General features: G+C 40.2%; 1 protein-coding gene across 3 annotated transcripts in view; it reads right to left on the bottom strand.

Annotated features, from left to right (window-relative positions):
- Positions 1 to 17,262, bottom strand: part of LOC128686355 (allene oxide synthase-lipoxygenase protein) — a 180,351-nt gene that overhangs the window by 26,661 nt on the left and 136,428 nt on the right. For all 3 annotated transcript variants that reach the window (XM_053773199.2, XM_053773194.2, XM_053773195.2), the window contains exons 2-8: positions 13,637 to 13,681; positions 13,317 to 13,442; positions 11,856 to 11,953; positions 9,655 to 9,787; positions 9,312 to 9,407; positions 1,597 to 1,811; positions 139 to 398 (exon numbers count right to left, since the gene is read on the bottom strand). In XM_053773199.2, the coding sequence (XP_053629174.1) occupies positions 139 to 398; positions 1,597 to 1,811; positions 9,312 to 9,407; positions 9,655 to 9,787; positions 11,856 to 11,953; positions 13,317 to 13,442; positions 13,637 to 13,681 (973 nt within the window). The remainder of the gene's footprint in view (positions 1 to 138; positions 399 to 1,596; positions 1,812 to 9,311; positions 9,408 to 9,654; positions 9,788 to 11,855; positions 11,954 to 13,316; positions 13,443 to 13,636; positions 13,682 to 17,262) is intronic.

Here is a 17,262-nt window from a genome sequence, read left to right as displayed (position 1 = left end):
CCCAATGTTCTAGCTCAGTTTTGATTTCAAATTTGGAATCAACATGTCATATTATGTAACAACACCTACAATTATCTCAGTAGCAGACACAATGTGTTTTTGTTGTCCGGTGAATGAAGTGAAAAAATAAAGACTTACCATAATGATGAGTGACAACAGTAGTAACATATTTCTTGATGGCATTGTACAGAGGAACACCATCATCCCTGTATGGATAGTAAGGAAGGATGTCAGTGTCCAGGACTCCTCGAGCTTCCAATTCTTTCTCGATCTGTCCTTCCCTGTCAAATCTCCAGCGGTCAAATCCTCTCTTCATGAGTTCAAAGATTCCTTTCACACCTTGGGTCATGCAGACATCTACCCATCCGCCAGGAGATACAAGCTTCTCTAATCCTCTCCTGTTTGAGGGGAAAACATATAGTTAGGTTTTTTAAAGAATCAGTGTGATGTAATATGATTAACTATGAGATTAGTCTCAATTGTTGGTGACAACACCTATAGAAGGGGCATATGTATAACTATTTTTTTGTGTGTCATACTACACGAGTCATGATTCACACCACAAAAATCATCACTCATATCACAAGAATCATCACTCACACCACAAGAGTAATTAATTATTCACACCACAAGTCATCACTCACACCACAAGTCATCACCCACACCACAAGAGTCATCACTCGCACCACAAGAGTCATCACTCACACCACAAGAATCATCACTCACACCACAAGAATCATCACTCACACCACAAGAATTATCACTCACACCAGAAGTCATCACTCACACCAGAAGAGTCATCACTCACATAAGAATCATCACTCACACCACAGGAGTCATCACTGGGCCACGGGGGCATTGACCCCCGAAACCCTCTCCAGGTAAACTCCAGGTACTTTCCAGGTAAACTCCAGGTAAGGTAAACTCACATCACAAGTCATCACTCACACAAGAGTAATCACTCACATCACAAATCATCACTCACACCACAAGAATCATCACTCACACCACAAGAATCATCACTCACACTACAAGAATCATCACTCACACCACAAGAATCATCACTCACACCACAAGGATCACCACTTGCACCACAAGAGTCATCACTCACCTGGAGTTTACTTGGAGGGTAAACTCCAAAAATTTACACTTCTTATTAACTTCTCTCTCTCTCAGCTTCCTGTTTTTTTTAAATACATTTTCATGATTCTTTACTCTGCCTCACCACACTCATGATTACTGAAGAAAACTGAAGGCCCTAGAATACAGTGAGCATTAACATTATGCATCCTGTAAGAGGAACACTAATAGCAGAGTGGATGAATAACTTATTCAGAATAAGACACATGTACCCATGTGTCTTGTTCCTCCACTGGATGGTACTTTATACCATTAATACAGGGAAACTCAAGGCAAAAATACATACATACACCAGATAAGAAAAAGTACATCAGTTAAAAAATGAAAATAATTTTTCTTATATTTTTTTAAATCTTCTATAAATGACAAGTTTTGTAAACTTCTTACAAGTTTCCCTCAAAATCAGTAAAAACTGTTAGCCATGATGAGTTACAAAAACAGGGAATGTCAACATACGTGTTGATGGCGAGCAGAAACAGGAAATGGGGGGCCATTAGTTTGAAGAGTGGATGAGATGGAGAGAGGTTTCGATGTGTGCAGATGACCACTCCTTCCATCAGAAGATGTGTGAAGCCCAAGTGAGTGAGAGCTTGATGGTGCTGGGCTTCTGCGTTGTTGTAGAACATCTTGGCAACCAACCATGTGTTTGGTGGGTCATTTGGTGTATATACCTTGATAAAGAACAAATCAGTTATGCTACTGGTGAGAGTACTACAGCACCTCTAGATGAAATTGCACTTGTAAATTACCTGGAGTTTACCTGGAGAGAGTTCCGGGGGTCAACGCCCCAGTGGCCCAGTCTGTGACCAGGCCTCCTGGTGGATCAGAGCCTGATCAACCAGGCTGTTACTGCTGGCTGCACGCAAACCAATGTACGAGCCACAGCCCGGTTGGTCAGGAACCGACTTTAGGTGCTTGTCCAGTGCCAGCTTGAAGACTGCCAGGGGTCTGTTGGTAATCCCCCTTATGTATGCTGGGAGGCAGTTGAACAGTCTTGGGCCCCTGACACTTATTGTATGGTCTCTTAACGTGCTAGTGACACCCCTGCTTTTCATTGGGGGGATGTTGCATCGTCTGCCAAGTCTTTTGCTTTCGTAGTGAGTGATTTTCATGTGCAAGTTCGGTACTAGTCCCACTAGGATTTTCCAGGTGTATATAATCATGTATCTCTCCCACCTGCGTTCCAGGGAATACAGGTTTAGGAACCTAAAGCGCTCCCAGTAATTGAGGTGTTTTATCTCCGTTATGCGTGCCGTGAAGGTTCTCTGTACATTTTCTAGGTCAGCAATTTCACCTGCCTTGAAAGGTGCTGTTAGTGTGCAGCAATATTCCAGCCTAGATAGAACAAGTGACCTGAAGAGTGTCATCATGGGCTTGGCCTCCCTAGTTTTGAAGGTTCTCATTATCCATCCTGTCATTTTTCTAGCAGATGCGATTGATACAATGTTATGGTCCTTGAAGGTGAGATCCTCCGACATGATCGCTCCCAGGTCTTTGATGTTAGTGTTTCGCTCTATTTTGTGGCCAGAATTTGTTTTGTACTCTGATGAAGATTTAATTTCCTCGTGTTTACCATATCTGAGTAACTGAAATTTCTCATTGTTGAACTTCATATTGTTTTCTGCAGCCCACTGAAAGATTTGGTTGATGTTCGCCTGGAGCCTTGCAGTGTCTGCAATGGAAGACACTGTCATGCAGATTTGGGTGTCATCTGCAAAGGAAGACACGGTGCTGTGGCTGACATCCTTGTCTATGTCGGATATGAGGATGAGGAACAAGATGGGAGTGAGTACTGTGCCTTGTGGAACAGAGCTTTTCACCGTAGCTGCCTCGGACTTTACTCTGTTGACGACTACTCTCTGTGTTCTGTTAGTGAGGAAATTATAGATCCATCGACCGACTTTTCCTGTTATTCCTTTAGCACGCATTTTGTGCGCTATTACGCTATGGTCACACTTGTCGAAGGCTTTTGCAAAGTCTGTATATATTACATCTGCATTCTTTTTGTCTTCTAGTGCATCTAGGACCTTGTCGTAGTGATCCAATAGTTGAGACAGACAGGAGCGACCTGTTCTAAACCCATGTTGCCCTAGGTTGTGTAACTGATGGGTTTCTAGATGGGTGGTGATCTTGCTTCTTAGGACCCTTTCAAAGATTTTTATGATATGGGATGTTAGTGCTATCGGTCTGTAGTTCTTTGCTGTTGCTTTACTGCCCCCTTTGTGGAGTGGGGCTATGTCTGTTTTTTTAGTAACTATGGGACGACCCCCGTGTCCATGCTCCCTCTCCATAGGATGGAAAAGGCTCGTGATAGGGGCTTCTTGCAGTTCTTGATGAACACGGAGTTCCATGAGTCTGGCCCTGGGGCAGAGTGCATGGGCATGTCATTTATCGCCTGTTCGAAGTCATTTGGCGTCAGGATAACATCGGATAGCGGCTTGCTAAAAACTGAGTCATATTGGGACTTGAGTAGCTCACTCATTTCCTTGCTGTCATCTGTGTAGGACCCTCTTGTTTAAGTAGGGGCCTAATACTGGACGTTGTTCTCAACTTTGATTTGGCATAGGAGAAGAAATACTTTGGGTTTCTTTCGATTTCATTTATGGCTTTTAGTTCTTCCCGTGATTCCTGACTCCTATAAGATTCCTTTAGCTTAAGTTCGATGCTTGCTATTTCTCTGACCAGTGTCTCCCTACGCATTTCAGATATATTGACCTCTTTTAGCCGCTCTGTTATTCTTTTCCGTCACCTGTAAAGGGAGCGCCTGTCTCTTTCTATTTTACTTCTACTCCTCCTTTTTCTTAGAGGAATAAGCCTTGTGCATACATCGAGTGCCACCAAGTTAATCTGTTCTAGGCATAAGTTGGGGTCTGTGTTGCTTAGTATATTTTCCCAGCTTATATCGGTTAGGACTTGGTTTACTTGGTCCCACTTTATGTTTTTGTTATTGAAGTTGAATTTGGTGAATGCTCCCTCGTGACTAATCGCATTATGTCGGTCTGGGGCTCCACACATACATGTCTGAACCTCAATTATGTTGTGATCTGAGTATATTGTTTTTGATATGGTGACATTTCTTATCAGATCATCATTGTTAGTGAAGATGAGGTCTAGTGTGTTCTCCAGTCTAGTAGGCTCTATTATTTGCTGGTTTAAATTGAATTTTGTGCAGATTTAAAAGCTCGTGTGAGTGTGAGTTTTCATCAGGGCTGCCTCCTGGTGTTATTACTGCAACAATATTATTTGCTATATTCCTCCATTTTAGGTGCCTTAAGTTGAAATCCCCCAGGAGCAAGATGTTGGGTGCAGGAGCTGGAAGATTTTCCAGACAGTGGTCAATTTTTAACAGCTGTTCCTGGTATTGCTGGGATGTTGCATTCAGAGGCTTGTAGACTACCACAATGACTAGGTTTTGGTTCTCGACCTTTACTGCTAAAACTTCCACTACATCATTTGAGGCATTAAGCAGTTCTGTGCAAACAAGTGACTCTGTAATGTACAGGCCAACCCCCCCCCCCCCCCTTTTGCCTGTTCACTCTGTTACATCTGTATAGGTTGTAACCTGGGATCCATATTTCGTTGTCCAAGTGATCCTTTATGTGGGTCTCAGTGAAAGCCGCGAACATTGCCTTTGCCTCTGCAAGCAGTCCACGGATGAAAGGTATTTTGTTGTTTGTTGCTGGCTTTAGACCCTGTATATTTGCAAAGAAGAATGTCATCAGACTGGTGGTATTGTTGGTACTGTGGGGTATTTTTTTTCCGGCATTAGTATCTGTATCTGTTGGTTTGGAGTGGAGGCCATCGACTGTTGTTTCACTCCAGGAATGACTGGATTTGGTGTACGATTTCTGCCATTTCCTGCCAGTTTTTTTCCTTCCTGGCACTAAAAAACCTCTCCCACTTGAGTGGCTGTGGCTACCCAGGTTTTCCCATGGCCTGGATGTTTTGTATCTTTTTGTCCCCTTTAGATGGTGTGCCTGGCAATTTAAGTTATAGCACAGTCTTTCCTGTACTGAAGAGGTACACATTTCAGGGTGAAAAAGCTTACAGGAAGGGAGTTTGCATTTTCCTGTTGTCATATGGGCACAGCATTTTCTAGGGTGGTCATAGTTGCACGTCCCGTCTGTTTTTCCAGATTTCCCATGTCTGCAGATACCAAGTGCATAGTATGTGCACAGGCTTGGTTTCCGTTTGCCTTGGGTTTCTGTGACTGTATTCCCTGTTGATGCATGTTTCCCTGTCTTATTCCTATCCTCCCTAGCACCAACAATGGAGCTCCCACCAGTTGTTTTTGGTAATATATCCTCACTATTGCTAGTGGAGTCCTCTTGTTTGCTATTTCCTGTGGTATTTCTAGTTTGCAATATTGGTTTTATCTTATCTTTGACTACACTTGTTTCCCCACTATGGCTCCTGTCCCCTATGAGGTCATTTATATGTATTCCTTCCTGCGTATAATTCCCGACTACCTGGACAAAATCTCCAGCTTCACCATTACTGTCTCCCAGGACAGCACCTCCAGCTTCACCATTACTGTCTCCCAGGACAGCACCTCCAGCTTCACCATTACTGTCTCCCAGGACAGTGCTATCAGCCTCACATTTACTGACTAACAGGACATCACCTCCAGCCTTACAGTTTCTGACTACATGGCCAGTATCAAGGGCAGTACCATTCAGCCCAAACTTTTTATGTTCCCATCTGTTGTAGAAAGCTTCCAGGTTTTCTATGAAAGCAGCTTTGATGTTATCCTCTTTTAATACCCTTGTGATTTTAGTCCACAGATTTATCTCATTTGGGCATACCCAAAAACACTTCCCTGTTTTAATACTGCTTGTAGCTAGTTCTTGGATATCTGCACAAGGGGCGTGACACCAATTTCCACAAAAATGACAATTTATCCATGTGGAAGCCCGTTTGTTTGATTGACTGCAGACTACACAGAGCTTCATAATGGTTTGAGTGGTTGATTTACTGTAATTCTACTAGCAACCTCTTGAATACTCTATTAATAACCTCCTTAAATGAAGATCTAGCTATTTGTATTTCTCTTTCTAACTGTACTTGTATATTGGACAGCTTACCGTGTACGTTCCTGATTTATATTTATTGTTTGTGTTTGATAAGGGCGACTACAACCCCATCCGTTTACAGTCTGCTTTATTGTCCAACGAATCCGTTTGAAACCAGTCAAGGGTTCGGACCAGTCAAGGGTTTGGACCAGTCGAGGGTTTGGACCAGTCGAGGGTTCGGAACCAGTCTGATCTGATCAGTGGGTCACTTATTTAAAACATACTGGTCGGTGATTTGGGCTAACACATGAAGGATTTACTTGAAATTATCTACCTGAGTAATATGTGATTTGATTGATACAAAAGTATAACTTGCGTGTTGAAGAGCCGGTGATTGCTGGCAGCTCCTACAGTGATGAACGGTCGAGCCTCAACCCTTGTTTATCAATCGCTGTATCTAGCTTTTCTAGGTTTTTTTCGTCTCCACCACAATAAATGCTATATTATCACTATAGTTGACTGGTGGAAATTTTGGAGGAAGGACGCTTTTTCTGTAGTAATACAGTAATTGCTTCTCGTTGTGTATATTGCGACCGCTGGTAACTACAGGTTATATGAGATTCATAGTATACGTCTGGTATTTCAAGAAAAAAGAAACTAATGAAAGTCACTCCACTTCACTAACTACCATTATAATACTGGTTAGTTGCTACTACAACACTGTATTCTGCTATTCACTGGTATCACTAGATTATATGCGTGTATACTAGCAGGCCAGGAAGATTATTAAAACAGCTGACCTCTGTGGTAAGTTTCTGGCGACTTCTGGCACCTGCCTCTATAGGCTTATCACTTCATTTACAAATTCACCTGTTTTCAAATGACACTTTAGCCTTTATCAGCTATATACTAGGGAGCCACTGTAGCAATACATATTCAATATCATGGTTACAAAAGGTTCTAGATATTTTATACTAATGTAAAATAAAGGATATTTCTCCCATGCTTTTGACAGTAGATATTGGAGTGAGTTAAACAAGTTAAGAAAGCCTAGGGAAAGTATGGATTTGTCCATTAAAAACAGAGTAGGGGAGTTAGTAGATGGGGAGAGGGACGTATTAGGTAGATGGCGAGAATATTTTGAGGAACTTTTAAATGTTGAGGAAGAAAGGGAGGTGGTAATTTCATGCACTGGCCAGGGAGGTATACCATCTTTTAGGAGTGAAGAAGAGCAGAATGTAAGTGTGGTGGAGGTACGTGAGGCATTACGTAAAATGAAAGGGGGTAAAGCAGCTGGAACTGATGGGATCATGACAGAAATGTTAAAAGCAGGGGGGGATATAGTGTTGGAGTGGTTGGTACTTTTGTTTAATAAATGTATGAAAGAGGGGAAGGTACCTAGGGATTGGCGGAGAGCATGTATAGTCCCTTTATATAAAGGGAAAGGGGACAAAAGAGATTGTAAAAATTATAGAGGAATAAGTTTACTGAGTATACCAGGAAAAGTATACGGTAGGGTTATAATTGAAAGAATTAGAGGTAAGACAGAATGTAGAATTGCGGATGAGCAAGGAGGCTTCAGAGTGGGTAGAGGATGTGTAGATCAAGTGTTTACATTGAAGCATATATGTGAACAGTATTTAGATAAAGGTAGGGAAGTTTTTATTGCATTTATGGATTTAGAAAAGGCATATGATAGAGTGGATAGAGGAGCAATGTGGCAGATGTTGCAAGTTTATGGAATAGGTGGTAAGTTACTAAATGCTGTAAAGAGCTTTTATGAGGATAGTGAGGCTCAGGTTAGGGTGTGTAGAAGAGAGGGAGAATACTTCCCGGTAAAAGTAAGTCTTAGACAGGGATGTGTAATGTCACCATGGTTGTTTAATATACTTATAGATGGGGTTGTAAAAGAAGTAAATGCTAGGGTGTTCGGGAGAGGGGTAGGATTAAATTATGGGGAATCAAATTCAAAATGGGAATTGACACAGTTACTTTTTGCTGATGATACTGTGCTTATGGGAGATTCTAAAGAAAAATTGCAAAGGTTAGTGGATGAGTTTGAGAATGTGTGTAAAGGTAGAAAGTTGAAAGTGAACATAGAAAAGAGTAAGGTGATGAGGGTATCAAATGATTTAGATAAAGAAAAATTGGATATCAAATTGGGGAGGAGTATGGAAGAAGTGAATGTTTTCAGATACTTGGGAGTTGACGTGTCGGCAGATGGATTTATGAAGGATGAGGTTAATCATAGAATTGATGAGGGAAAAAAGGTGAGTGGTGCATTGAGGTATATGTGGAGTCCAAAAACGTTATGTATGGAGGCAAAGAAGGGAATGTATGAAAGTATAGTAGTACCAACACTCTTATATGGATGTGAAGCTTGGGTGGTAAATGCAGCAGCGAGGAGACGGTTGGAGGCAGTGGAGATGTCCTGTCTAAGGGCAATGTGTGGTGTAAATATTATGCAGAAAATTCGGAGTGTGGAAATTAGGAGAAGGTGTGGAGTTAATAAAAGCATTAGTCAGAGGGCAGAAGAGGGGTTGTTGAGGTGGTTTGGTCATTTAGAGAGAATGGATCAAAGTAGAATGACATGGAAAGCATATAAATCTATAGGGGAAGGAAAGAGGGGTAGGGGTCATCCTCGAAAGGGTTGGAAAGAGGGGGTAAAGGAGGTTTTGTGGGCGAGGGGCTTGGACTTCCAGCAAGCGTGCATGAGCGTGTTAGATAGGAGTGAATGGAGACGAATGATACTTGGGACCTGACGATCTGTTGGAGTGTGAGCAGGGTAATATTTAGTGAAGGGATTCAGGGAAACCGGTTATTTTCATATAGTCGGACTTGAGTCCTGGAAATGGGAAGTACAGTGCCTGCACTTTAAAGGAGTGGTTTGGGATATTGGCAGTTTGGAGGGATATGTTGTGTATCTTTATACGTATATGCTTCTAAACTGTTGTATTCTGGGCACCTCTGCAAAAGCAGTGATAATGTGTGAGTGTGGTGAAAGTGTTGAATGATGATGAAAGTATTTTCTTTTTGGGGATTTTCTTTCTTTTTTGGGTCACCCTGCCTCGGTGGGAGACGACCAACTTGTTGAAAAAAAAAAAAAAAAAAGAAGATGTATTTTTTATTTAATATTGCAGTAAAGAAAGTAATACATACTGGATTATCATGTCCTCTTGCTTGTTTAAGTTGTATAGCAATGGGCAGAATCTTATCGTCTGTGTTGAGGTAGAAGAGAGCCAGGGGAGAGGCCAGCTGGAAAAGTTCAATGTAAACTCTTTAATAATATATTGTTAGCTTCAGTAATTTGTGAAACTGTCAAACGAATTACTAACAGTGTAAGAAAAAAAGGAAGCGAACCAAATATTTGAACTTCATAATATTTCAATTTAGGTAAAATCTATGGTAATAGGACAATCTTTTTAATTAAAATCTTAAATAATCTTCAAGTTCAATAGAGACAACATGCAAAGATTGAGAGATGCACGAATCAACAACATACTTCACGATCATCCTTGCATTTCAAATCATCAACTATTTTTAGGTCACAGATAAAAATCTTGTTTTTCTCAAGAGCTTCAGCCAGAGACATATCTCCAAGCAGTCCTCTCACAGTGTCCTCCGTTACATCAAAACTGTACACAAAGGGAAAGACAGATGAAGAAACATGCATCGTGATGAACATTTTCCAGAAATAACACTGCCTAATTAGTCAAAGACTGATTTACACTGGTGGCATTTGCATATAATGTGACTGAACAGTGCTTAATGATTCAAAATACATGGTACACATATCCTGTACTAATACGACAGCTCGACTGACTTGCCAGGCACCTCAGGCATTGCCAGGTACCCAGGCAACATGCAGTATCCTTGCAATTCTATGTCTAACATTGATATTGACATTTATTACCTTATACAGTGGAACCTCTGTTTTCATCATTAATTTGTTCCAGAAAGTGTGACGAAAACCAAATTCGATGAAAACTGAAGCAATATTTCCCATAAGAAATAATGTAAATCCAATTAATCTGTCCCAGACACCCAAAATTATCAGCAAAAAATACATTTTATAGAGAATAACTAAAGTTTTACATACAGAAAACAATGAGAAAAAATATAAAGGCCTAATGAAATGGATAAATGAACATTTAACATAACTTTTACGTTTATTGAAGACTCTTTGTTGGCATATGGACGACGGCAAGGAGGAGAGGTTATCTCTACCACCATCATTACTACCCTCTACCACCATCACAACCACTACCACCCTCTACCACCATCACTACCACCCTCTACCACCATCACTAACATGATTATTACCACCCTCTACCACCATCACTACCACCTCCACTGATGAGAAACAAAGCCAGACTGACTCAGAATGCATGGGATGCTTTGTGTGGACACGGGCGGACACGTTTGATATGGCGGACCACTGTCAACTCGATAAAAACCGAGTTGACGAATGAAAACTGGGACAAAATTTTGACAAAAAAAGTTGTCGAAAGCCAAATTCGACAAATACCAGGGCAAACAAAAATCGAGGTTCCACTGTATAATAAATATACAGATATTTGGGATATTTGGGAGTGGACGTGTCAGCGGATGGGTCTATGAAAGATGAGGTGAATCATAGAATTGATGAGGGAAAAAGAGTGAGTGGTGCACTTAGGAGTCTGTGGAGACAAAGAACTTTGTCCTTGGAGGCAAAGAGGGGAATGTATGAGAGTATAGTTTTACCAACGCTCTTATATGGGTGTGAAGCGTGGGTGATGAATGTTGCAGCGAGGAGAAGGCTGGAGGCAGTGGAGATGTCATGTCTGAGGGCAATGTGTGGTGTGAATATAATGCAGAGAATTCGTAGTTTGGAAGTTAGGAGGAGGTGCGGGATTACCAAAACTGTTGTCCAGAGGGCTGAGGAAGGGTTGTTGAGGTGGTTCGGACATGTAGAGAGAATGGAGCGAAACAGAATGACTTCAAGAGTGTATCAGTCTGTAGTGGAAGGAAGGCGGGGTAGGGGTCGGCCTAGGAAAGGTTGGAGGGAGGGGGTAAAGGAGGTTTTGTGTGCGAGGGGCTTGGACTTCCAGCAGGCATGCATGAGCGTGTTTGATAGGAGTGAATGGAGACAAATGGTTTTTAATACTTGACGTGCTGTTGGAGTGTGAGCAAAGTAACATTTATGAAGGGATTCAGGGAAACCGGCAGGCCGGACTTGAGTCCTGGAGATGGGAAGTACAGTGCCTGCACTCTGAAGGAGGGGTGTTAATGTTGCAGTTTAAAAACTGTAGTGTAAAGCACCCTTCTGGCAAGACAGTGATGGAGTGAATGATGGTGAAAGTTTTTCTTTTTCGGGCCACCCTGCCTTGGTGGGAATCGGCCAGTGTGATAATAAAAAAAAAATATTTAGGATACTCATGAGAGTGACATTATCATAGCACACTACTAGGTAGTGAACCTCTGTTTATTACATAGGATGTTAAACCTAGCTTCAGTAACTCAGTGGATACTTAACCAGCTATGGGTATCATCAAACCAGTGTATAGACACTTGTTTTATTTCCTGATGAATAAAATACACTTACATCAGTAAATAAGGTAAAAGGCCACTTATAATAGTAAATAAGATGAAAATAATGTATAGATAATGTGAACTACAAACTAACATTACATTTTCTATTGCTCTAAACTGTTCATATCTTACTTTTCAGGGATTTCTTTGCACAAGGAAATAACATTGGGATTGACACCTTGCAGCCTCTGAAGCCCAAACCACCAGTCCTCCTTCCAAACATCAATGCACTGAAATATAAATACAGTACGTATATAAGTTATTTAAATATCATATAAACTCCATGTGACTAAGACACACCTGTGCAAAACGAGGATCTTTTATGAATGAAAAGCTTTATTCACTTGGAGTCTTGTCAGTCAAATTGAATTGACCAAGCTGCCAGTGAGCTAAGTTTCGACTTAGTAAAACAATCCTGATGGTGCACGTGTCTTAATTACGTACTCGTCAGTATTAGGTACCATCTCTCTCCAGGTAAACTCCAGGTATCTGACTAAAGACTGTAAAATATACATGCTTTCCCAACCCTAGTCCCCGTAGTGCAATATGGAGCAAGTTGTATTAGGCAATGTTGCAGTGAAACCCAGAGACTCAGTCGAAAAACAGTTGTGATAAATGGTTTAAAACCGACATGTTGAATATTGAGACACTTATGCAACATATAGGAATCTCTATTGAAGAAACGTTTTGCCACACAGTGGCTTCATCAGTCCATATAAAGAAGAATGGTGAAGAACAGGAGGAGTGTCAGGTAATCAGTCCCTCATCCTTGAGTTGATGTAATCAGTCCATTAATCTTGAAAAGAATACAGCATATGTGCAAAGAAGTGGCTTATATGCTATAATCAGGTGAGGTGAAGCAGTCGTAGGAGGTATCACACTTGACAAATCCATATGTGGGGGTAGGTCTTTATCCAAAGGTTGGACAAGTGTTGAAGAATTACTTGTATCAAGAATCCATTATGTTGCAGTGTCTGACATATGTGATAAATGGTTTAAAACTGGCAAGTTGGAGACTGACTGATTAAGCCACTGTGTGGCAAAACGTTTCTTCAATATAGATTCCCATATGATGCATAAGTGCCTCAATCTTCAACTTGTCGGTTTTAAACCATTTATCACATATGTCAGACACTGCAATATCATGGGATCTTGATACAAGGAATTCTTCAATATTTGTCCAACCTTTGGACATAGACCTACCCCCACATTTGGATTTGTCAAGTGTGATACTGCCTACAACTGCTTCACCTCACCTGATTATAGTATATAAGCCACTTCTTTGCATATATGCTGTATTTTTTTCAAGATTGATGGACTGATTACATTGACTCAAGGCTGAGGGACTGATTACCTCAAACTCCTGTTCTTCACCATTCTCCTTTATATGGACTGATCAAGCCACTGTGTGGCGAAATGTTTCTTCGATAAAGATTCTCATATGTTGCATAAGAAAAACAGTTACCTTAAAAAATATCGATGCAATCAACATCACTGACTTTCATAAGTAATGTCGCACTTTTATGCACTTTCTTTTGGAAATAAAATATTATTAATGTTGTTGTAGCAAATGGGTTGGCATGGAAACTTTACCTCTGGTTCTCCTAGACTCTGCTTGAACACTTTCTTCAGGTCGTCCAGGGTGCTCCACTTGTTCGTTGTCCACTCAATAAGCTTGGTCCTCGCTAGGAGGTTCATTTTCTCAGTGGCAAACGTCCACTGAAATTCAAGACTCCTTTTTAGTTATTCGGATTTTATTTGTTCATCATAACGTGAGTGTCTAAAATTAATGCTTATTGATGGGCTTTCTTTTTTAATCCTGAGTTCTGCAGATTTTGTTATGTGAATCAAGACTCACTGTACTAATGTTTAATAGAGAAAACGAGGTAAGGTTATGTACAGTAAATACTTACATAATATTCGTCTGAGAATTTTTCATCACTCGGCAAGTTTTCAATCTGAAAAATAAAATATGCAATTAAAATTATGCAGAAGTTGCTAAGCTATTGTATATAGCATTTAATATAAAGGAAAATACAGTGGACCCCCGCATAACGATTACCTCCAAATGACCAATTATGTAAGTGTATTTATGTAAGTGCATTTGTACGTGTATGTTTGGGGGTCTGAAATGGACTAATCTACTTCACAATATTTCTTATGGGAACAAATTCGGTCAGTACTGGCACCTGAACATACTTCTGGAGTGAAAAAATATCGTTAACCGGGGGTCCACTGTATATACTGCTAATATTTCGTTGACTATTATTTTGTATTTGTGGAAAAAATATATTTTTCCTGTAATTTGTGTATAAGAATTGATGGGTAAAATAATGTTTATCTGAAATTGCGTAGGTGTGCATCTTCAGTGACTTTTAAAAGATGTTCTATGACATGAGAACTAATATTCTCTATTATTTTCATATATTCTGTAAGGAGTTGAGTAAGTGAAAATTATTGTAATTTAGAGGAAATTAATATTTCAGTAATGAAAATATAGTACACACCTGGAAGTGATAGTAGATTAATTGAAAAGATATATAAGTAGACAAAACGTTGAGGAGAGCAACGAAAATGGCGGAGTTATACGGGTAGGACTGGGGATTTGTGAAGAATTAATCTCATGTAATCTAAGTCGATAGAAATAGTATCAGTAAATATAGTGTCCTGTATAATAGGTGAATTTAACGTGTATCTGGAAGGGTTCACATATAAAGTGAAACTATCAAAATAAGGATAATATGAATGAAAACCGTGAGCTGTTGCTGGAGAATCTACATTGTCACCGAATGTATCATCAGATCTGTAATGTACGCATCCCAATGTGACTTATATATCACTGCAGGCAATGTAACTATTTATTGGCCAATATTAGTCGTCTACCGATAGGGAGGTGCTAGGATATACCATCAGGATCATAATCTGGTAAGATACATTTCCCTTTTTTGTAACAAACTATGTAACCTATGTTTTAATTAATGGAACTGTTATGTACATAATAAGATACGAACAAATTATATAAAATTTGTTAAGTCCAATTTGTAAAGTTCACAACCAAATTTAATAGTGTGTTACTGGCTTGAAATATGTTTAATGAATTTAAGAACTCTATGTTCAAATAATTTAAGGTTCAGATGTGAGTTTGGGGAGTTGAGAAGGAAGGACAGTGTTGTGATCCACTGTTACTCAAGTCCTGCCTGTCTCAGAAGTACAATTTCAGCAAGTTTATTCTGTTTTAGATGTGCCAAAGTTCTTTCCAGTTATGTGTATGAAATGTTAATTCAGGATTGTAACTGTGAAATTTACTCACATAATTTCTCAAAAGTATTTATTAAGGGTATATACTGCACAGGATATATATACACACTGAGAAGTGTATTTCTCTGAGTGTATTTACTTGTTTGGTGGTGAAAAAGTTACGTACTGCCTTAGTGACCCTGCAGTCAATAGGCTTTAATATCTGTCAAGGGATGATCTATGGGAGTTTACTCGTTCCTGTGTTTCTCAGCTGCCCACTATGATTTATCAGTAACAATCAGAACTTGCATCTCTAAAAAGATAAATCTTATGTGCTTGTTATTTTAGATAAGGCTGAGTACTCAGGTAAGATGAACACTTACTGTGATAATGAAACGTATGAATTACTTACTAATAGCCCCCTCCACCACGTCAATTATCACTAATAAACGCCTTAAAACTTTATTGAAGGGAAATTTTTACTACACCGTTTCTTTATGGATTAATCAAGACTCATAAACCAGGGAACCCAGTTCGTCCTATTACAAGTTCAGTAGGCTCGGCTGCATACAACCTATCCAAATGATTAGTTAGACTCCTGACTCCCATGGTCAGAAGGATCTCGGATGCGCATATTAAAAATAATGTTGACCTTAGAGAGAGGCTCCAGAACTTAAATGTTTTACATGACTTTAGTGAGTTTTGTCACAATATTGTTTAATGGAGTCCCTGGTCTCGCTTTGCTTACGTATCTTGAAGAACTAGAAAACTTCTCCATGCCCTACCTACCCCACGAATATAATTATTGAACTTTAATATTAAACTTTGTGACATGGACTACAAGTATGCATTTGAAAGTAAATATTATGCCCCAAAACAAGGCATGGCTATGGGAAATTCCCAAAGTCCCAAAATTCCTAGGCATGCTAGAGGTCATCCTTGCAATTAACATTTTAAAATACGTAAACCACACATTGTAAGATTTGGAAGGAAATAAACATTTATTTATTTACTTAGTAGTCTGTGTATGGAACTATATGAGACTAGACTCCTTCAAGATATCCTTGTGATGGGAGACACTCAGGGGTTCCTAGAATATCTTGAAACACAAATGCAGGTGATTGCAACTATCACACATATAGGTCATTACAACTTCCATACATAACAACATATAAATCACCCAGGATAACCCAGGAAAGTCTGGTTAGTGGCTTGTAGCCACTGGGGTCCTAGTGACGGATAATAGCCAGGCTTCTTAGAATATCCAGGGCCACAAGTGAATAGTTACAACACATCTGCCACAAGGGGGGCAATGTGGCAGATGTTGCAGGTGTATGGTATAGGAGGTAGGTTACTGAAAGCAGTGAAGAGTTTTTACGAGGATAGTGAGGCTCAAGTTAGAGTATGTAGGAAAGAGGGAAATTATTTCCCAGTAAAAGTAGGCCTTAGACAAGGATGTGTGATGTCACCGTGGTTGTTTAATACATTTATAGATGGGGTTGTAAGAGAAGTAAATGCGAGGGTCTTGGCAAGAGGCATGGAGTTAAAAGATAAAGAATCACACATAAAGTGGGAGTTGTCACAGTTGCTCTTTGCTGATGACACTGTGCTCTTGGGAGATTCTGAAGAGAAGTTGCAGAGATTGGTGGATGAATTTGGTTGGGTATGCAAAAGAAGAAAATTAAAAGTGAATACAGGAAAGAGTAAGGTTATGAGGATAACAAAAAGATTAGGTGATGAAAGATTGAATATCAGATTGGAGGGAGAGAGTATGGAGGAGGTGAATGTATTCGGATATTTGGGAGTGGACGTGTCAGCGGATGGGTCTATTGATGAGAGGAAAAGGGTGAGTGGTGCACTTAGGAGTCTGTGGAGACAAAGAACTTTGTCCTTGGAGGCAAAGAGGGGAATGTATGAGAGTATAGTTTTACCAACGCTCTTATATGGGTGTGAAGCATGGGTGATGAATGTTGCAACGAGGAGAAGGCCGGAGGCAGTGGAGATGTCATGTCTGAGGGCAATGTGTGGTGTGAATATAATGCAGAGAATTCGTAGTTTGGAAGTTAGGATGAGGTGCGGGATTACCAAAACTATTGTCCAGAGGGCTGAGGAAGGTTTGTTGAGGTGGTTCGGACATGTAGAGAGAATGGAGCGAAACAGAATGACTTAAAGAGTGTATCAGTCTGTAGTGGAAGGAAGGCGGGGTAGGGGTCGGCCTAGGAAAGGTTGGAGGGAGGGGGTAAAGGAGGTTTTGTGTGCGAGGGGCTTTGACTTCCAGCAGGCATGCGTGAGCGTGTTTGAT

The sequence above is a fragment of the Cherax quadricarinatus genome, chromosome 17 (genome assembly GCF_038502225.1).
Source record: "Cherax quadricarinatus isolate ZL_2023a chromosome 17, ASM3850222v1, whole genome shotgun sequence".
NCBI lineage: Eukaryota > Metazoa > Arthropoda > Malacostraca > Decapoda > Parastacidae > Cherax > Cherax quadricarinatus.
This window is presented reverse-complemented; position numbering and strand designations above follow the sequence as displayed.